Below are 21,216 nucleotides of genomic sequence, written 5' to 3'. Positions count from 1 at the left end.
GCCTTATAATTTCCTTTAGTCATCTTCCCTCCTCGGAAACTTCCCGATTTGTAATTTGCCGGATCCGGGAAGAAACCCGAACACCAAACTAACCAACCGTTTTACTTTTGTCACACAAAAAACCTCACAATTTTGCTTTCTTTTGCTGACATTCAGATTTCAAATTCCTTTTCCCTTCCCCCTTCGTGAGGGTTGTCGGGTCCTGTTGATGGTCACTTTATCACCGCTGGTTTTTCCTCTCCTCTTACCCTTTATTTTTTACTCCGTTTATTTGCTTAGTATCGTATAGTAACCGTCAACCCTCCTCCTTTAATATTTCATAGACAGTTGGACGTACATGAGTCTTAATAAACAGCAAGAAGCGAAGGAGAGTACCAACTTCTTGCCTCAACAACCTCCCGACACATCTCCGTTGGTTCAACATGCGGGTCAAGGTCCACTGCAAGGACCTAACTCTGTTCATCAAACGCATGTATCTCTGCCTTTGATGAGTGTTGGTGTTGGTGGCGTTAACCCTTCAAGCTCGGCAGTGGCTGTCGCCGCCGCAGCTGCTGCCGCCGCTGTTTCCTTGAGTCTGGTCCAGTCTCCTTTAGATACATCAGATGGAGCTGGTAAGTCTAAAGACAACAATAAGACTGCTACTACTAATAGCAACAACAACAGCAACAATATCAATAGCTCCAAAGGTCCTTCAAACAACTCTAATAAAGCTGATGTTGTCGATACGTCAAATGACAGCAAATTAGTAATAGGCGCCGCCACCCGGGCCGTTGATACCAGTGGCACCGCAGAAATGAATGACGATGATATTATTATTGATGATGTCGAACATGATGTTGTTGATGATGATGATGATGACGATGATGATGACAAATCCAAGTCGGCCATGATGCCTCGGGGATCTTTAAAACGTCACCGTATCCCTCATCAAGTTTCGCGTAAGCGTAGAAGTTACCATCCAAAAGATACCATTCGGGCTAACGACATAGCTTCCCCCTCTTCTCTGACTCAACCAGCATCTCCAAACCAAGATTTCTTTAGTGACCAAGAAGGCCCCTCTTGTTCCAGTTCCATTCGTCGAAGCATTGCGGGAATGAACCAAGCTTATTCCACTGATAACAATCCTCACCACATCTCTTTGAACGACCGTGTGGAGGATGTTGATACTATCCCTAATACCTTACCTGGTGAGTCACTTACAGAAAAGTCTCAGGAACCTACATCGAAGACTGACGCTTCTCAATCTGGCCTGTTTGTCCAATTTCTGTTATTATTCAATAGATTGCATGGGCCTTCAACTAACTCCGACAACAGGTCTCCAAGTACTCTGCCCAAGTCGATGAATGCCACTCTTCCTTCAAAAGATATTGAAAAGTCGAACGACAACGACAACTCCAAGGTCGATGCTACTACATCAACTCCAATCCAAATTCAACAACAAGGTCAAGTCCCAATATCTGCTCCCACCGCAGGTAAGTTTGCTCACATACATCATAATATACATCCTGATTCCTTTGCAAGCGCATCTCATGCCAAGATTGCTAAAGCTCTCACTATGCAACCTACAATTAGACCTTTAAGTGCTCTCAGAGTCTTGAATTCTGCATCTACAACAACCTCCTCATCTCCTTCAAAGGGGGGTGCGTCCAACTCTAAAATCACAATTCAATCTGCATCAACAACTTCAAACTCCAACACATCCACCAGCACCACAAAAGCGTCCTCTAAAACAGCCACAGCTTCTCCAACAAATGGTTCAGCCAACGCAACAAGCTCTACTTCAAGTACCACTTTTGGTAAGACCAGTGGAAGAGCAAACCAAAATAACAATGGTAACAACAACCCCAACAATCCTAACAACAACTCTATCTCTACCAAAACCCACACTTCAATTGCTCCCAGCGCAAAATTTGTTAGACGATTCCGTTCACGAAGTTTGCCTATTATCGCATACACCCAATCATCTATGGCTGCCAACCAAATAGGCAGTTCTGCTCAATCAAAATTCAACAACACTTCTCATAATCATTCCCATAATCCACAATACCGTTACAAAAGCACCCAAGTTCCACCTGTTCCTCCTATTAATTTGCAAAGCTTACGAGAAATTGATTTACATGAAATCTTGAAGAATCCTCAGTTACGTCATGACATCCTCTTTGATCCTCAATTACAGTTTCGCCCTAATTTAGATGGCGAACGTGGAAGAAGAAAGAAGCTGATTATTGATAAGTACTGGATTGAGATTCAAAAGGAATGCAGTCAATTTTTCATGAATCCTCCTATTCCTCCAAAGAACATAAAAATCTCAAGATTACCACTTTTGTTCAGTACTCTTAGAGATATTTTGTTACTGCTTTTGCCTCATAAAGATAGAGCTGCAGTTAATGACGTTATGGATATTTCTCTTGCAGTTCAACAATTGCAACATGGTCTGTTTGATTTTGTGAGCTTGGCTAAGTGGTTGGGTGATGTGTTCAAGTCTCATTGTGCACCAATGAGAGACCAATGGGTTTTGGAAATGATCAATAAGTTTGAAATTGCGTACAGCACGAGTAATGTTGATAACCTTGTTGGTGGTTTGAGAATGATCTTTTCCATTTTAGAAGCTATGAAGTTGGATGTTGCAAACCATCAAATTCGCATTTTAAGACCTGTTTTGGTTGAAACAGCTGTTGATTTTGAAAAAGATTATTTCAATCAGTTGATTAGCCATTGCAAAATTGATATCACTGATTCCTTGAAATGGTTTTCAAAGAATTATCAAAGTAAATGTGATACCATTACTTCGTTGATGGGAAGAGAATCTCAGGGCTCCTTTTCTGCTCCTAATTCATCCAGAAGTAGTAACACTACAACATCAACGACTTCAACCTCGAGCTCAACCGCATCAACTGCTTCTGAGCTTGAATACAAGAGCGTTTTAGTTTGCTCCATAATTGATTTTTTGTCTTGCCGAAACATGGCAACTGAATTTCCAAGCACACTTGCTTTTGACCACACACGTCTCGTGTTACTCAGAGCAGATGTCAGACAGTTAGTATGCGTGCAATTGTGTATTTGTCTCTACAGACAACTTTGCGCATTAAAGACGTTACCACCTCCATCTGCAACTCAAGTGCAAAGGGTACAAGAGGAGATTTTGGCAATCGTTACTGACGACAATGGGAACGTCAAATGGACACGGAATGTTGAAGCCACTAGTTTACAGTTAGTTAAGGCGGTGGATCCTTCATTGTCCAAGAGCTTGATTGACTTTAGTTACAATTGGTTGATAAAACAAATTCAACCAAGTTCTGAAGTCTATGGTTTGATGGAGGAGAAGATTTTCAAAGTATTGACTACCGACATTTTAACGGGGTTACATACGTCCACCTCGACCACTTCTAATAGTTCAACCAGTGGTGCTGTACCTGTGAGTGCAAGCACCAGTGTTGTTTCGACTAGCACAACCTCATCTGCAGCCGTGCCCAGTGGAGCAGCTACTTCAAACACAGAGGGGAATAAGGTCACTGAAATGAGTAATATTCTGAATAGAATATTGACATTAGTGAAGTTCCATTGGAGCGTATTTGGGTCATGTTATGTTGACTTTTTAACTAACAGTTAAGTTTTATTATTATTACGATTGGTCAAAGCAACACAGATTTTTTATTTTTTTTGTCTACATTATTTGACAAGCACAACCTTTGCTTGTAATTACTATCATTCACATACCAACTACACTGAGGTTTCCTTTGACCCTACCATATTATTATTATTATTACTATTATTATTATTATTATTACTATTATTATTTTTGTTTTTATTTTTTGGACAAGCGGGATTCCAGGTAACGTTCGATTGGGACGTTTTGAATTAAGTTCTCGGATAAGTTCTGATTTGATTTTGAGTTGTCTTTTTTTTATTAACTTTGGGCTATTTGAGTTACAATTTTCTTCTCATTCAACTATTTACATATATTGAAGTTTTCTTTAGAGTTAATTAATGTCTAGTTACGCAAATTATGCAGACAAGAGTAAAGCAGACAACATATAAAGCGTAGAGCACGTAGAACGTACCAAGAATTGGAGCGTGCAGTAGAGCATGCACTAGATATACCACATATTACAGTGTACTACTATAAATCCTTCTATTGCATGTACCAGAACATATATTAGCCTATGCACACTTTAATTTACGACAAGACTAAGAATAGTAGCATACTCTCATTCCCCTGCAGCGTACTTCGTCCCCCTCTATACCTAGTCATATATAGCAACCCAATTGTGCAAATGAATAATATACAACAACTAATTTTCAGGTGCGGCTCCACCCGATTCGGAATTTGCTGCCCCACAAGTTAATATGATAAAGGAGCCGGAACGTAATGAATTAATCAAACAATTAATTACCTAATTATTTAGTAGTGGTGCTAACGTAAACCATACTACTGTCTTCTTCAATGGTATCTATAGTTAGTTTTATTGGACACGTGACTGTGTATCCAATAGTCCATGCTATTGGACTTATGATCCGACTTTTATTTCTTCCCTTGCTACCTCTCCGACTTGTTTTATCTAATCCCTGGGTCATAGAGTTCATTACTTATACGGCAGATTTCCTAGGAGTTGCCACCATACTAGGAGTTGGGTTGGGGTACTCACATTATCGAATGATTCTGATCATTAACTATTTGATTGAGATCACCGAAGAACCTAAGCAAAAGTTCCCTTCTCAGCAGATCAAAGTTCATCCTCCAAAACTTCAAATAGACACCACCAAGACCAAAAATAATGATAGTAACGTGCCCCCTGTGAACGAACAATTTCTCAGTCCAACACCCGCTGGTGGGTCAGGAGTTGCAGTGAAGTCGGGGAAAACTGCCGGTGCAAGCAGCATGAAGGCTACTGTTAAACAGCAACCCTCCACTAATATAACAGCTGCAACGCCTTCAGCAACAGCACAACAATCTACATCAGTGTCAGATGGACTGGAATCAACTACTACTAGAAAGAAGCATTATGTTTCTTCTTCGCCTACAGCACTACATCATCATCTGCATTCGTTTCATAATCCAGTTGTTATGTCCCCTTCATCGCCTCCTCCACCGGCTTCGGATGAAGAACTTATCAATCGAATAAGTGGAATCAAAGCACCACATTTCAATCCGAATGCTGTTGTCAGTCCTGAAATAAGCTCCCACGATTACGAAATAGAGCCCTTAGAGCAATTGGTTGAGGAGAATGAACCCGGGGAGACAGAAATAAATACCACCGCATCATTCAAGGAGACAGACGAATCAGAAATACTGCCCACTGGTAGAAGAAGTAGTGTTGGAAATTTAGAAAGCATTCACGAAGAGGAAGAAGGAGAAGATGACCATAATAAGAATAGCCTATTGCTATCAGAGTTGGAAGGGATTTCTCCCAGAACAAGTACAAGAAGACGTCACAGTTCGCTGTTTGAGGATAGCATTGGGGAGTTGGTGATTAATGACTTGGGACAGGATAGTGTAAGTAATAGTGGGGCTAGTGGTAGTGAAGTTTCGGATGAAATCTTCAGTCTTAACAGACACCACACCACGGTTAATACGGAACAGATGCCATCCGAAGCACATTTGAGCAAGGATCTCCAGAAGTATAAAGATCAAATTAGCTAACGTAATGTAATAGTGCAAGGAAGAACCTGTAGTCACGTGATTGCATAATCACGTGATAATGAAAAGTTGTCCGAGGTGGGTGCAAAAATTAAAAGGGACAAGCTTTGTAAGATCTGGGCAAGGCGTATCGGAGAACCACGGGTGTAAAATGAGACGAAAACGAATATAACTACGAATCACTTATGTTTTGTAGTAAAGCACGGTGATGATGATCTTTGTAGCAGACACTACTATTAGAGCTTGGCAAAGAAGCAGACGATCCCAAGTCGCCACCAAATGAATACACAATCCAACGAAACAAAAACACTACAGACACAGGAAAAGGTCGCATACCAGGTAAAGTTAAAAGCAGACACATAGCAGATACTGCTAAAACAACAGACACGTAGCAGACACGTAACAGCACAGACACGGACACAGGAAACCATATCAGTCTCCGTTTACATAGCGTATCTTTTGGACTGTTTGCCTTCAGCCTACATGCATCCTGTGTCTTAATATGACCAGTGACTAATTCAATAATTTCTTAAGGGGTAGATGTTACTACCTCTATTACTGGCGATATCATAGTACTCGGCTACGTATCATTGTTACATTAATCGTACATGGCTATGTATTATTCTTAGCAAACATAACAGAAAATTCCCTCCCTTGTTTGTTCCATAGGAAGGAGTGGGAAGTGTTCTCAGCCGCAAGCAAAATTTTCTATGATGCAATGGGTGTGGATATAAATAACGAATAGGGTCCCTCACTAAGTTTGGTTTTCAATGTACGACACCCTATAACAAATCAGAGTCAAAGAGTCGAAAAATCCCATAGTAATAAACTTCTTTCTACGAGTCATTCCTCTGACTTTACGTTAATACGTGTCGGGTTGGTCATTCTTCCATTTCCCCTTTGATTTCATTCTAATCACTCCATCCAATTTTACTTCATCCCTATATCATGACTCTTCAACTGCAAGAACCTTCTCAGGGTTTACATCCCGTCACATCTAATCCAACACACCAGAAAATGAAGCTTTCTTCGAAAATAGGTAAACTTTTTGGCGTGGGTGTTTCGTCATCTTCTTCTACTGCTACGAGTCTGAAGAGACAGATTTCATCTTCTTCGAAATCACCTTTAGTGTCTCCGACTGCTTCTCCTGGGTTGTCGCCCTCTCCTGGTTCTGGTTCTGGTCCCTCAAGAAGACCTGCATCTCCAGCTCCGTTATTGTTGTCCTCCAATGATGCCCAAGGCAATAGTGGGTTAAGCCTAAGTCAAACAGACTCTTCAACCTCTCTATCACTGAAAAATATCACTACTGCTACCAACAATAATACTAATAATAGTCATACTGAACTTGATTTGGTTCCAGATAATGCAGAATTGTCTCATAATGCTCATAGATTGTTTTCGTTGTCTAATATGGCATCTTCAATACGATCCCCAAATGTTTCTCGACAGAACTCCACTAAACAGCAACAAAAACCAACTCCTACGTCTTCAGCTCATACATCTTCTGTGCAAACTTCAAGAAAGAATAGTATTTCTGAGCGGAAGAATAGTGTTTCTGATAGAAAAAATAGTATAACCGAACGTGAAACAAGAGGAAGTATATCGGATAGAAAGTCTAGTGTTGGTTCGGAAAGAAAGGGGTCATCTTCAAGTATTAGTGTTTTAATTTCTTCTGTTACTTCACAGCCTGCCAATAAGTCATCCACTTCTTTAAATGGTTCGGACTCACCACAACAACCTCCTATTCCAGTTGCGAGGTCTTCCTCGCTGAAGAGAATTCTCCCAGGTAAGAAAAGTGTATCACCCAAACCAAGTGGAACAACTGGAGGCATAGTAACTACTAATCCCAATACATTATCTTCTATAATTTCCAATGATTCTAAATCTAGCGGGCTACTTGAATCGAATAATAATGATGTTGAGAATAATAATAATAATAATATTAAGTCCACAACTGCATCTACTTCTGTTTTATCACCGCAACCTCAGAAACACATCAATTCTCCTCCATCGCAACCATCATCTCATTTGTCTTCAACTACTCTGGTGAATAAGCTAAGATTCAAAATGCACCCAGACGGTAACCATGAACACAACCTTAGATACGCCAAAAGACAAGAGAAGCTTACAAATATGCTTAAGGACTTTTTGGGAGCTAAGAAACTTCGTGATGAGGCCAAATCTGCATTACCCAGTATTTTCAGTGGTAGTAACGTTGATTCAACCAAGTCTCAAGTGCCCAATGGGGTCAACAATGGACCTCCAACGTTATTTGCTGGACTAGTTAAACAGGTGAAGAATCGTCAAAATGAAGACAATACTTCTGCATCTGATACCCGTGTAATTGCTGGAATTTTAAGTGAGAATGGATCCAAATCAATGGAGAAGGTTGTAAGTGGAACATCAAGTGCCAATGATTGTCGATCATTTTTAGAGAAGTATGGACGATGTCAAGAAGTAATTGGTAAAGGGTCATTTGGAGTTGTTCGGGTAGCTCATAAGAAAGTTGGTCCTGGAGAAGGTAACCGAGGAGAAGAAATTCTCTATGCCGTTAAGGAATTTAAAACCCGAGCTAACGAAGGAGAAAAGAAGTATCATCGTCGTTTGACGAGTGAATTTTGTATTTCATCTTCATTAAAGCATTTGAACATTATCGATACCCTTGACCTACTTAAAGATGCTAAGGGAGAATATTGTGAAGTTATGGAATATTGTGGAGGTGGAGATTTATTTTCTGTTATTGTTGCAGCTGGTAAATTGGAATATGCCGAAGCAGATTGTTTCTTTAAACAATTAATACGAGGTGTGGTATACATGCATGAAATGGGGGTTACTCATAGAGATTTAAAACCAGAGAATTTACTACTTACAACCCAAGGAGTACTTAAGATCACAGATTTTGGTAATGGAGAATGTTTCAAAATGGCGTGGGAGAATGATATTCAATTTTCTGAAGGAGTTTGTGGATCTTCGCCTTATATTGCGCCTGAAGAATTTGTATTAAAATCGTTTGACCCCAGAGGCGTTGATATTTGGGCTTGTGGAGTTATTTATATGGCCATGAGAACCGGTAGACAATTATGGCAAGTAGCCAATCCTAAGGAAGATGAATTTTATGAGGAATATTTGGCAAAGCGGAAGGAAGCAAGTGGATATGAACCAATTGAAAACTTGAAACGGGCAAGATGCAGAAACGTTATTTATTCTATATTGGATCCAATTCCTGATAGAAGAATCACTGGTAAGCAGATTCTTAATAGTGAATGGGGCAGAGAAATCAAAGTATGTGATGCTGGTGAAGGAAAATTAGATCATCATGATTCAAAGATATATTTATAGGAGCAATATAGTGTAATGTAATAATAATAATGAGGCTATTTATTAGTTTTAGAACACAAGTGAATACGCTTATAGTATGTAGGTTTGAAATTTACGTCGTCGGAGTAAATTTCAGAATGCATATACTCGTAGTTACCCGCAACAATAAACACGCGTTTATAAACTATTTAGACGAAACGAGCAGTTATTACACTATTAGTAGTAGCAGTTACAACAACGATATCATGGTTGAATTAAGTGACTATCAACGTCAAGAGAAAGTAGGAGAAGGTACTTACGGGGTGGTGTATAAAGCCATAGATACCAAGCATAATAATCGAGTGGTTGCACTTAAAAAGATCAGACTTGAAAGTGAAGATGAAGGAGTCCCCTCCACCGCCATTAGAGAGATCTCATTATTAAAAGAGATGAAAGACGACAACATCGTCAGATTACATGATATCATTCATAGTGATTCTCATAAGCTTTATTTAGTGTTTGAGTTTCTTGATTTAGATTTAAAGAAGTATATGGAGGCCATCCCACAGGGCGTTGGGTTAGGGTCTAATATGGTTAAGAAGTTTATGAACCAATTAGTTAAAGGAATTAAGCATTGCCATTCCCATCGGGTTCTCCACCGGGATCTCAAGCCACAGAACTTACTTATTGATAAGGAAGGGAACCTAAAGTTGGCCGATTTCGGACTTGCTAGAGCGTTTGGGGTACCCTTGAGAGCGTATACTCATGAAGTGGTTACGTTATGGTACCGCGCACCGGAGATTCTTTTAGGCGGGAAACAATATTCCACCGGAGTAGACATGTGGTCTGTGGGGTGTATTTTCGCTGAGATGTGCAATAGAAAGCCATTGTTCCCTGGTGATAGTGAGATTGATGAGATCTTTAGAATCTTTAGAATCTTGGGGACCCCCACAGAAGAGACCTGGCCCGAGGTTACGTATCTTCCAGATTTCAAGCCCACGTTTCCCAAATGGTCTCGAAAGAATTTGGCCGATAGCGTTCCAAGTTTGGACGCGGATGGGATCGATTTATTGGAGCAAATGTTGGTGTATGATCCCAGCGGTCGAATCAGTGCCAAGCGAGCATTGATTCATCCGTACTTTCAAGAAGGTGAAATTGATTCCCATGCCAGATCAATAATCATGACATAAGCGCGGCGTTATACTATGTTTTATCGATCCAATGAAGAACAATACACACTAAGAGAATCATTAATGCTCCTTTTGTTATGCTTGTAGGTTTGGTAGTTACTGTCTGTCGGTCGACGTTCTGTAATTGGCTTCCTATTTGAACAAGCTCTTGTCGAATGTTATTGATTCGATACATCAATGAATCGTTATTGCTATGGAGTTGTCTCAAACGATACCAATCATGAACGTTTTGATCTGTAAGTTTATCCAATTCATGTTCAAGGTCTTTATATTGGGCCATGTTTTTCTCATGATGTAGTTTCAAGTCTTTCATCATTTCTGGAAGTACACCAGATGGTGTCTTCCCTATTGATTCCAGTATAGACACACTGGACCAAACAGACGATGGAGATGCTGGAACCGAATCGAATCCAGGACTTAGACCTTTGGAAATGACGCTGTCGAGATCAGCATGATGACCATCACTATTCCGATCAGTACTATGTTCATCAATATGTGGATCTTTATGATCTGTATGATCTGTATTTTCATATAGAACAATTGATTTCGCCATGATGTCGCCTTCCGTATCAACATACACGTCAGTATTATCGTTTTCAAAGGATCCATATACAATGCTATTGGATGGATCCACTATCTTTATTTCCCGTAGGATATCGTCACACATGATCCGAACCATTTCACCTTTGTCGAGTACAACCAGTAAGCCATCAACTCCACTATGTCGGCTGATTCGGGAAATAATTGTAGGATCGGAGCTTAGGAACCCATGTGACGCTCCAATAGTTGTTTCGAGGATCTCAACAAAGTCAACAAGATGTTCTGTAGTAACTGGATGATACAGGTCGTTAAGTTGCCACCAGACTGAATCAACTACAGTGTCATTCATTACCCCACCACCAGTTTTTATATGCTTTTTACTATATCCATGCGGGGGAAGCTTTAGTGTGATGTTGATATTGTTGATATTATTGCTGATTATGTTATTGCTTGTTGCTCGTATGTTGTTCGTTTGTTGATGATGTTGCTTGGTATGGTATGTGACTATTAGAATAATCTTGTTTGCAGTTACTGTTTTAGGCAATCGACCAACACTGAATATTTTCCACACCACGAAATAAAATAAAGCGACAGAAGCGACCGTTCATTCCATCGCAACTATGTCGGATCGTAACGGAGGGTATGGTGACTACTCATACCGTGGGCGAGGGTATCTGAGAGGATACAGGGGGCATTTCAGAGAACATCACAGTCGAGGTAATAGTTATCGTGGGGGGAGAGGCGGAGGTGGTGGAAGAGGTGGACTGAGTTACTATGAACATGTAGATCAATATACACTGGGTGGACGAGGTGGTGGCGTCGGCAGCGGATACCATTATCGTGGGGGGAATAGAGGTGGATATCGAGGTTATGATAGTGGCGGTGCACCAACTACTACCAATAATGGTTCCTATAGCAATGAGCAACATTATTCTCCTCAAACTACGGCCACTGGTCCAAATTCAGGGTCAGGTTCAGGCACCGGTCCAGGCACTGGTTTAGGCACCGGACGAATAACGGGTACTGCTCCCGGTTCAAGCTCAAGCAGTCAAGTATCAGGCTCAAATACTAATGTATCGCCTAATCCATCACATGATTCGCGTTCAACCACACCTTTACCTACCAGAAATCGACTTAGATCCCAATCGACCAATCCCTGGATCCAGTTGCTACACATAAAAGACGAACATACACGCACTACACTCCAGCAACGATATCTGGAGTTAGAAGAGGTTGATGCTCGGTTGATGGAGCTACAAAAGTCTCGGTTGGCCATGGAATCTGCTGCGAAGACATTAGAGATCTACGCAGCCAAAGAGGCACTCAATGTGTCGATAACCAATGACAAATTGGAAGAGTTTACGTATTTTTAATAGTCTTAGTATAGTGTAATTATATGTATGTGATTATAGGGTAATTATATGGTAACTATAGGGTAATTATAGTCGTGGTGTAATTGGTATTGTTCGCTGTGATAAACCAATTTTTTGATCGAAAATTTTCTACAACGATCAACATTCTTTTACTACCACCACCATGTCTGTTGAACTTTTTAATACCATTTCTAACTCTTCTGTGGGTCATTACGTCCTCTTTGCGGCGTTACTCTTAGGGGTATTCAAATTGACAACTCTTGTATTGAATTTTAGCGCCGTTATATTCGATAGCTTTATTCTCCCTCCAGTTAACTTTAAGAAATACGGAGGCGGAGCAAGAGGCAACAACGGCAAATGGGCTGTTATCACCGGAGCTTCCGATGGGATTGGTAAAGAATATGCCTTCCAATTGGCAGCTAAGGGTTTAAATATCGTATTGGTATCCCGTACTGAATCTAAATTGGAAGTAGTAGCCAATGAAATTAAAGCCAAATATCCCACAACCCAAACTAAAGTAGTTGCCTTTGACGCATCCACCGATACGCCAGCCAATTATCTGACTTTAAGACATGCCATTGAAGAATTAGCGGTGACAGTATTGATCAATAACGTTGGCCAATCCCATTCGATCCCTGTCCCCTTTTTAGAAACTGAAGACAAGGAATTAAGAGATATCATCACTATCAATAACACGGCCACGTTAAAGATTACCCAAACGGTAGCTCCAATCATTGAAGCCACTGTTAACAAAAGCAACAAAAAGATTAAAGGATTGATTCTTACCATGGGATCGTTTGGTGGATTGTTACCCACTCCTTATTTAGCTACTTATTCCGGTTCTAAGGCCTTTTTGCAAGCCTGGTCTGCAGCTCTTGCTGGAGAATTGAAACCTAAGGGGATCGATGTTGAACTTATCATCAGCTACTTGGTCACTTCGAACATGTCTAAGATTAAACGTACATCTGCTACTATCCCCAATCCTAAACAATTTGTTGGTTCTGTCTTACGTTCAGTTGGTAGACGTGGCGGTGCTCAAGAAAGATACGCTACGTCGACCCCTTACTGGTCGCATGCTTTAATGCATTTCGCTATTGAATCTACAGTTGGAGTTTATTCGAAAGTTGCCAATAAGTTGAACTTACAGATGCATCAACAAATCCGTACTCGTGCTTTGAAGAAGGCTGCTCGTTTATCTCAGCAGAAGAAAACGGAATAGTCACTATCCTTATCGTAAGTATATCCCACTGTATCGTAAATATATCGACTGTATTCCTTTAGATTATCACCACCATGGAACATTCTAGAAAATTCCTCAATGTTCCCAAACACTACCACAGCAAAAAAATGAAATCGGCACTCCATTTATATACTGCGATCTCACCACCACCAATCATTTGAGCCGGACCAACCAACTCCTTTCATAGGACACTGACAGATTTCTAATCATGGTCAAAGATACTAAGCTTTATGATTTGTTAGGAGTGGCCCCCTCAGCCTCCGAGCAAGATATTAAAAAGGGCTATAGAAAACAGGCATTGAAGTATCACCCAGACAAACCAACTGGTGATACTGAAAAGTTCAAAGAAATCTCTGAAGCCTTTGATATTCTTTCCAATGCTGATAAGAGACAAGTGTATGATGATTACGGTATAGAGGCCGCCAGAGGTAATGCTCCTGCTGGAGGCAATCCCTTCTCTGGCGGTGGAGGAGGGGGTGGTGGTAATCCGTTTGCTTCGTTTGGTGGTGGAGGCCATCATACTTTTTCCCAAGCTGATGCGTTCAACATCTTCTCCCAAATGGGAGGTTTCGGAATGGGAGATGATGGTGGGTTCTCCTTTAGTAGTGGTGGTATGCCTGGAGGAGGTGGTGGCTTCAGTTCTTTTGGTGGTGGTAGTGGCGGTATGCCTGGAGGATTTAGTTCGTATGGTGGAGGTACGCCTAGACAAAGACGTCCAGAACCAGATACCGTTAGTATGCCATTGGCCGTAAGTTTAGACGATTTATATAAGGGAGGAGTCAAGAAGATGAAATTGAATAGAAAGGGGATCAACGGTGAAAGAGAAACCAAAGTTATAGAAATCAACTTAAAACCTGGTTGGAAAGCTGGTACTAAAATCAATTTCACAAATGAAGGAGATTATCAACCTGAATGTCAAGCTCGACAAACCATTCAATTTGTTATTGAAGAGAAACCCAATCAATTATTTGAAAGAGATGGAAATAATTTGATCTTGACTGTTAAGTTAAGTTTAAAGGAATCATTATTAGGTTTCAACAAACAAATCACCACCATGGACGGACGCAAGATTCCCTTATCACGGTCTCAACCAATACAACCTAACTCCCAAAACACTTACCCTGGTTTAGGTATGCCTATAAGCAAATTGCCTGGTCAATTTGGTGATTTGATTGTTAATTTCAAGATTGATTTCCCATTGTCACTAACTCAAGATCAAAAGGATGCCATCAATCAACATTTCTCATAGACTCAAATACTTTCACTTTGATTCTCGTTGTATATTATAAATAGTTTCAATTCGCATAATTTACGATAATTTAAATGTAGATACCGTGCTCAAATTTACGTCGACAAAACGGTTCAGTATAAAACTGGTACAGCACGTAACCAGTGCAGTAAGCAAGCTGTACAGCGCATAGCCAGTACAGTAAGTAACCGGTACAGCGCATAACCGGTACAGTACGCAGCCGATATAATCTGTAACTAGTACGGCTTTTACCACCCAAACCTGTTGGTCGACTCGACCAATATTTTACGCACCAAAAATTGATCGACTATTACTACGACGTCTTTTTTAATTAGTATCATATATAATGTCCGTGATCCTAGCATCCGCAGGCTACGACCATACTATTCGTTTCTGGGATGCCCTTACTGGGGTTTGTTCCCGTACCATACAACATCCCGACTCTCAAGTGAACCGATTGGAAATCACATCCGATAAACGGTTCCTAGCAGCTGCTGGGAATCTCTATGTCAAGTTGTATGACATCAGGCAATCTGGGAATGCCGGAAACGGGAACGGAGCAGCTTCAGGCGGTGGAAGCAATGGTGCCAACATAGGCAATGGAGGTGGAGGTGCAGCTGGCGGTGGAGGAGGTCCACAACCGACTGCTTCGACACAGGGCCATAGTAACAACAGTAATAACAGTGGCAATGTGGCCGTAATGACTTTTGAAGGCCACACAAATAATGTGACCAGTCTACAATTCCAAATTGAAAACAAATGGATGGTCACCTCTCTGGAAGATGGCTACGTTAAGGTATGGGACGTTCGGTCACCCAGCGTACAACGTAACTACAAGCATAATTGTCCCGTCAACGAGGTGGTGATACATCCGAACCAAGGAGAATTGATCAGTTGTGACCAAGAGGGGAATATCCGGATCTGGGACTTGGGAGAGAACCAATGTACTCATCACTTGATCCCTGAAGATGATGTTCCTATCAATTCACTTAGTGTGGCCAGTGACGGGTCGATGCTAGTGGCAGGTAATAACAAGGGCAATTGCTACGTATGGAAAATGCAGAACAACAGGGAGGTCACCACCTTGACTCCCACAACGAAGTTTAGATCTCATCTGAAGTATATTACCAGAGTCTTGTTGTCGACAGATCTGAAGCATTTGGCCACTTGTTCAGCAGATCATACGGCCAGAATTTGGTCGACCGATAGAAACTTTAACTTGGAAACAACGTTGCAGGGCCATCAACGGTGGGTTTGGGATTGTGCTTTCAGTGCCGACTCTGCTTATTTGGTTACAGCATGTTCTGATCATTATGTAAGACTTTGGGATTTATCGACTACAGAAACCGTAAGACAGTACAACGGACATCATAAAGGAGCTGTATGTGTTGCGTTGAACGATGTTTGAGAGAGATGTGTTACCAACAGCGATATTTAACTAAAAAAGCTCTTGCAGTGAAGTTCATCTATCGACTCAAACAATGTACATCTGGCTCGATCAGCAAAGCACATTTTAAGTTGATTGTGCTTGTGGATCTGCACTTGAACTTGGAACAATTTCAAAATCAAATGCACTTCCTTAACAAACATGTTCTGACAATAAGACGAAGGGTTTAAGCTTTGGAACTGTTGAAGATTAGCCGTGGAATTTTCAGTGTCAATTCTGAACATGAAATTGATTTTGGAAATTATATCTCTGGCCATTTCTCGGATATTATTGTCTAGAATTCTTCTAGTGTAAGATTCAAGAGCCTGGAGATAAAAGAAAATGGCACACTTGAACACAATCAAAGCCATATCGTAGTCATCATCCATGGAAGTGTCCTTTGGACTGTTTTCCATCATGAAACAGAACAATTCGACAAGACAATCTGCCACAGCAACGTAATGGAAATTACATAAGAATCTCAGTTGACTAATATCCGATGGGATTATCACTGAAAAAACCCTTTTGAACTCCCATTTCGCCCATTCCATCATAGATTCAACACCATTATCGTTTCTTGAACCATGGGTCCAACTGGCCATAGTGTTCACATAAATGTTCAACGGATAGCAGAAAAGTGGCACTACTTGTGGACTTGTTTCGAGAACAGTGATAATATTCGATACTTTGGTAGCAATGGTGTCAGTTAATTCGTATCCAAGACTAGTTGTGGGATAATTGGTTATAGGAGGGATAACGTCATCGCTGAACATCATGGAAAAGAGCAATTGATGAGCTTGAAAGACTTTTTGATAGAGTTTCCGACTAATGGTGTTTTGACAATGTCTGCATTGCATTGACATGTTTTGGAAGAGTTGTTCTATGGTCAATTGATGAAAGGTGTGCAAATCCAAGTTGTATATTACATGGTTACAACGAACACAGTTGTAGCTGAAGAACCAATCAAAAGACAGAGAACACGAAGAACACACACATCTGAAGAAGTATCTTGAGTTTAATTCATGTTGTCTGAGAACTCGGGGGATCCCGGGATGAATATAAGTGGTAAAGATTTGAGACTCTTTACCAATTGGCCTGGTAGCCATTAAACAAAATGTTTGGTTATTAAACGGAACCATGACCGTATTAGACACACAAGAATGGTTAATTAGACTAAACTCGGGGTCGAAACTATAGCCGATATTTTCATTATATTTATTGGTATGATCGATGAAATTAACCAATAAAATGCCCAATAATTGGTGGACCAACAGGGGTTCGTTATTCTGACCAGATGAAATTATCAAGTCACACATTTCTGTAAATGAAGAGGCCCATTCACTGTTATCAAGAAAGTTATCGACATGGGACGTTAACTCTTTGATCCTAGTAGCAAAGCCTTGATCATCTGCTTGATTCAAAGCTAGCATTCTGATAAGAGTTATATGAGACAAAGTTAATTGACCAAACGGTTGTTCATCACAAGCTTTGCCTATCAAGTCACATTCAAATTGATGAATCTTTTGCCAATGCTGGTACTTGCATTCTTCACTGCAATAATTGCAATACTGACAATTATTGCAAGACACTATTGAACGACCGGTGTTGATCAAGTCAATCCAACAGCTTTGACAAACATTGGTGCAATTTGTTGAAGATTCCAAAGAATTTTCAAACCCAATACAGACCAATGGCGGGGTAAAGATTGCTACAAGGTCACCTGGTTTAAGAGCTCTTTTAGCATAGACGCCTCGTTTGGTTGGTCCAAGATTGGAATACTTCAAATGGACATTGGGGTTCTTAGCAAACGTATTGGTGCTGTCTAAAATCGATAGACGCCTGCGAGTCATGAGCAGAATAGAAAGAGTAAAGTAGGAGAAGTGTGGGTATAACGGTAATTATAATGTGAGCTCTTTTGTTTGCGAACTATTTATGCTATAAATTATTTCTAGTGGTGTCCCAAGATTTCATCGACATTTTCGTATTGCATGATTGACGACTGCTGTTGCTGTTGTTGTTGATCCGTTCCATACCCACCGTCGAGTAGATCAACTATGCTTTTGCTTCTAATGGATTCAAGATTCAATGATGAATAGTCGATTTCCAACTTAACGCTGGCGTCGTTGTTCCCATTCTTGGTGCGAGGAGTGGCACTTCTTGTGGCTGTGTTAGTGGTGGTTACAGCTGTGGGGTAAGCATTTTTGGAGATGGTCATTTGGGAAGCATAATCTTGGAAATCATCAAATAAATATCCACTCAATTCAAAGACCCAATGCAAATATTCATCGATCCAACAATGAAGAGTCCACCAATGCAAGAATGATTTGGAATGGGAGATTGAATCATAACTTTCAGATCGGTTGATTTCTCTCAAACAAGCAGTTAAGAAACTGGAAGTTACTAATAAAAATAATCGAGGATTAACTCGAGTAAACTTTTCAGGTAATGCCATTAGGAAGGACTCAAGATTGGATAGTGGTTTGTCTATGGTGGTGGTGGTGGTAGTACTCTCTTTGTTGCAGCTAGTATCATCAACATCTTTGCTATTCTCTTTATTCGATAATAATTCCACAGGATCAATTTCTCTTAATATGTTAAGAAGGACTTCAATATTCATTCGAGAACAAAAGATTTCCGATTGAACAAGTTGATTGAAATTCAATTTCTTCCAATCATTGGCCATGATTTCAATAGTCATTGGATCCTCCAAGATTCTGGTTACCAAAATACTAGATTCTATAACTCGAACTGTTCGAGATAGATTTGAAACAAACTTTTTGGCCAATTGCAATTTCATCACAAGCAATTTATTGGGGACTTTATTAATTAAACTGATCTTCAAATAATCCAAATATTCATCACCGACTTTCCTTAATTGGTCAAGGACTTCACTTGGAACATTACCATTTCCATTGGAATTCAATTTTGTAAGCATTTTTGTCATGGCCTTGTAAGTGATGGTATCACATGCTTTAACCCATTCATAGACATCATCAGAAACATAAAGCTTAAGCACTGGAGGAGTGGAAATACTATTGAAAGTACTATAACTGGAAAATAACCGTTTGATGTTCATATACCGCAACGACTCAAAGATTGAAACACAATAAACCTTATAAAGTGACGATAAGGTGTCCGCAAGATCTAAATCAGCTCCCTTAGGTAAATAAGGGAATAATGAAGGTAAACTGAAATTATTTGCGTCATCGGATTTGAATGAATTATTAATCAACTCAAATAAATTGGGAATGTATTTCAAATCAGAAACATACACCTGACTTTCATTGGTAACCAAAAACGATGCTGGAGTGGATAATCCCGTATGGGGAGAAGTGGTTGAGATGTTTCCCTGGTTCATCTGTAAGATGGAAGCTTGTGTTGTATTTAAAGTCATAACTCCTGGCAGCCCTAAGAATGATGGAGTCATGGGATTAAATGTATGTGAATGAGGAGATTCAAGTGATGACATTGGTGATTGACCACCAGCAGTAGACCCCGAAGGCGTAGAAGTATTATCAAGGGATTCATTATAATGATGATGATGAGGTATTGGCTGTGATAATGTTGTTGTTGTTGACGCACCAGCAGCAGCTGCTGGAGATGGTGATGCTCCACTACTATTATGATGTAATCTTTGAGATGCAGTGGTATCATTGATCAACTTAATACCACAGTAATGATATTTGGATTGACCTCTCATACCTAATCTTCTGGTTGCAATATTAGGAAACAATAACCTCACAAGCTTACCAAAACTAGCAGGTGCTAAGGGAGTAATGCTGTTCTCAGCACATACTAAAACATACCGAGCATAGATTCTATTCCGAGGCACAACTGCAGTCGGAGAAGACTCACAAGAACTTAATAACCAAACCATCCCCAATAATTGTTTCTGCCGTTCCTTTCTGGTCTCTCTAATGCCAGGGATCTCCGGTAACTCTCCTAAAGCTGCTATGGCTTTTTCATCATTCTCCAGAGCTCGAATATGAATGGCTAGATGGGATAAAGGTACATCCTTTAAGTTATAAGCAACCTTCTTCAACTCGTCGTCTCCCACTTCGCCAGAAGGTGAAAAATCAAACTTGCGTTGCTTCTTTCTCGTAGGACCTCCTCCGGTATCTGTTTCCGGCTTGATGTCGTTGGTTGGAGATGCATCGCTGGCTGATTCCATGCTGTCTAATGGTGACCCTCTTCTAGATATTTCACTGGCTAGGCGATTCATGGGGGTCAAATTGGGGTAGTTGGGATTAGCCACATATGTTGAAGGAAATTGAACTTGACTATTAGCAACTTGACTATTAGGGTCGTAATTCACCCTGTATCCTTGGATATGTCGTGGTAAGCCTCTGAAATCGGTCTGTTGATTGAGATACTGTTGAACCTGTTGCTGTTGCTGATGCTGTTGCTGATGCTGTTGCTGATGCTGATGCTGATGCTGATGCTGATGCTGATGCTGTTGCACTTGTTGTTGTTGTTGTTGTTGTTGTTGGTTGAGTAATGGCTGCTGTAGGTCATACCCTTGTTTGAACCCAGGCAATGCCAACAGTCCACTTCGGGGTAAGAACACCGGAGTCGCTTGGTCATAATGAGTATCGAACAGAGTAGAAGCTGGAGGAGCAACTGCACCAGTAGAACCAGGTCCCACTGATTCTCCTCCGCCTCCTTTGATCTGTGAAGGCACAAACACTTGTCTCAGATACGGAACAGCACTACCAGGTACCGCTACTTGTGTTTGAGCTTGTGTTTGAGCATGTGCTTGCTGTTGCTGTGGCTGTGGCTGATACCCTCCAGATGATAGACCAAACGGCGATGATGATGATCCACCATTACTATTACTATTCCAATTCAGCAGGTATCCATTCAAACCGGCATCGTTGTTGTTCATTGGGTTCATCTTAGTTGACGGCAGGCAATGACATCAGACACACGAAGATCAACTGAAATCAGAGAAGAATAGTAGTAATAGGGTTTAATCCCATCGTGAAGAGAGAGAGAGGAATGATTTTCATTGGTAGAGACACGCACGTTATGGTATAAACTATTATACTTTACTAGAAGATCGGTGTCCGGGGCTTTAACGGTAGCGCGACCTTTTTGTTGGTAATAATTTTTCTGTTGTGGACTGCTATTAGAGGGCAGTACTGTGCATGGTAATTTGTAAGAACGACCATATCACGATGTCGAGTAGTGTACATAAGGGTATTCGGACTTAGTAACGAGTACTGGTGTATTGCGAGAAAGATCACTAGTTGAAGGTATACGG

General features: G+C 40.6%; 11 protein-coding genes across 11 annotated transcripts; 8 read left to right on the top strand and 3 right to left on the bottom strand.

The window, feature by feature from the left end:
- Window positions 1-337: 337 nt before the first annotated feature.
- Window positions 338-3,610, top strand: SOK1 (Sok1p; the record flags this gene model as incomplete). Its single annotated transcript, XM_043195863.1, has 1 exon — window positions 338-3,610. One exon carries the CDS (start codon window positions 338-340, stop codon window positions 3,608-3,610), a length of 3,273 nt encoding a protein of 1,090 aa, XP_043049568.1.
- Window positions 3,611-3,987: 377 nt separating this feature from the next.
- KQ657_005219 (uncharacterized protein) lies at window positions 3,988-5,641 on the top strand (the record flags this gene model as incomplete). The annotated part of the gene is made up of 2 exons (XM_043195862.1): window positions 3,988-3,994; window positions 4,458-5,641. 2 exons carry the CDS (start codon window positions 3,988-3,990, stop codon window positions 5,639-5,641), a joined length of 1,191 nt encoding a protein of 396 aa, XP_043049567.1.
- A 945-nt stretch (window positions 5,642-6,586) lies between these two features.
- SAT4 (serine/threonine protein kinase) lies at window positions 6,587-8,977 on the top strand (the record flags this gene model as incomplete). The annotated part of the gene is made up of 1 exon (XM_043195861.1): window positions 6,587-8,977. One exon carries the CDS (start codon window positions 6,587-6,589, stop codon window positions 8,975-8,977), a length of 2,391 nt encoding a protein of 796 aa, XP_043049566.1.
- Window positions 8,978-9,201: 224 nt separating this feature from the next.
- CDC28 (cyclin-dependent serine/threonine-protein kinase) lies at window positions 9,202-10,125 on the top strand (the record flags this gene model as incomplete). The annotated part of the gene is made up of 1 exon (XM_043195860.1): window positions 9,202-10,125. One exon carries the CDS (start codon window positions 9,202-9,204, stop codon window positions 10,123-10,125), a length of 924 nt encoding a protein of 307 aa, XP_043049565.1.
- A 13-nt stretch (window positions 10,126-10,138) lies between these two features.
- On the bottom strand, window positions 10,139-11,014 carry KQ657_005216 (uncharacterized protein; the record flags this gene model as incomplete). The annotated part of the gene is made up of 1 exon (XM_043195859.1): window positions 10,139-11,014. The coding sequence occupies one exon, from the start codon at window positions 11,012-11,014 to the stop codon at window positions 10,139-10,141; it is 876 nt and encodes a 291-aa protein (XP_043049564.1).
- Window positions 11,015-11,439: 425 nt separating this feature from the next.
- Window positions 11,440-12,038, top strand: KQ657_005215 (uncharacterized protein; the record flags this gene model as incomplete). The annotated part of the gene is made up of 2 exons (XM_043195858.1): window positions 11,440-11,447; window positions 11,543-12,038. The coding sequence occupies 2 exons, from the start codon at window positions 11,440-11,442 to the stop codon at window positions 12,036-12,038; spliced, it is 504 nt and encodes a 167-aa protein (XP_043049563.1).
- A 163-nt stretch (window positions 12,039-12,201) lies between these two features.
- KQ657_005214 (ketoreductase) lies at window positions 12,202-13,257 on the top strand (the record flags this gene model as incomplete). Its single annotated transcript, XM_043195857.1, has 1 exon — window positions 12,202-13,257. One exon carries the CDS (start codon window positions 12,202-12,204, stop codon window positions 13,255-13,257), a length of 1,056 nt encoding a protein of 351 aa, XP_043049562.1.
- A 229-nt stretch (window positions 13,258-13,486) lies between these two features.
- SIS1 (type II HSP40 co-chaperone) lies at window positions 13,487-14,527 on the top strand (the record flags this gene model as incomplete). The annotated part of the gene is made up of 1 exon (XM_043195856.1): window positions 13,487-14,527. The coding sequence occupies one exon, from the start codon at window positions 13,487-13,489 to the stop codon at window positions 14,525-14,527; it is 1,041 nt and encodes a 346-aa protein (XP_043049561.1).
- Window positions 14,528-14,873: 346 nt separating this feature from the next.
- Window positions 14,874-15,935, top strand: LST8 (TOR complex subunit; the record flags this gene model as incomplete). Its single annotated transcript, XM_043195855.1, has 1 exon — window positions 14,874-15,935. The coding sequence occupies one exon, from the start codon at window positions 14,874-14,876 to the stop codon at window positions 15,933-15,935; it is 1,062 nt and encodes a 353-aa protein (XP_043049560.1).
- Window positions 15,936-15,961: 26 nt separating this feature from the next.
- On the bottom strand, window positions 15,962-17,592 carry KQ657_005211 (uncharacterized protein; the record flags this gene model as incomplete). Its single annotated transcript, XM_043195854.1, has 2 exons — window positions 15,962-17,473; window positions 17,587-17,592. The coding sequence occupies 2 exons, from the start codon at window positions 17,590-17,592 to the stop codon at window positions 15,962-15,964; spliced, it is 1,518 nt and encodes a 505-aa protein (XP_043049559.1).
- Window positions 17,593-17,901: 309 nt separating this feature from the next.
- RFX1 (Rfx1p) lies at window positions 17,902-20,847 on the bottom strand (the record flags this gene model as incomplete). The annotated part of the gene is made up of 1 exon (XM_043195853.1): window positions 17,902-20,847. One exon carries the CDS (start codon window positions 20,845-20,847, stop codon window positions 17,902-17,904), a length of 2,946 nt encoding a protein of 981 aa, XP_043049558.1.
- Between the last annotated feature and the right edge of the window lie 369 nt (window positions 20,848-21,216).

Source organism: Scheffersomyces spartinae (assembly GCF_019049425.1).
Source record: "Scheffersomyces spartinae strain ARV_011 chromosome Unknown scaffold_9, whole genome shotgun sequence".
NCBI classification, from domain to species: domain Eukaryota; kingdom Fungi; phylum Ascomycota; class Pichiomycetes; order Serinales; family Debaryomycetaceae; genus Lizanozyma; species Lizanozyma spartinae.
Note: the sequence above shows the minus strand (reverse complement) of the source record. Positions and strands in the feature narration are given on the sequence as shown.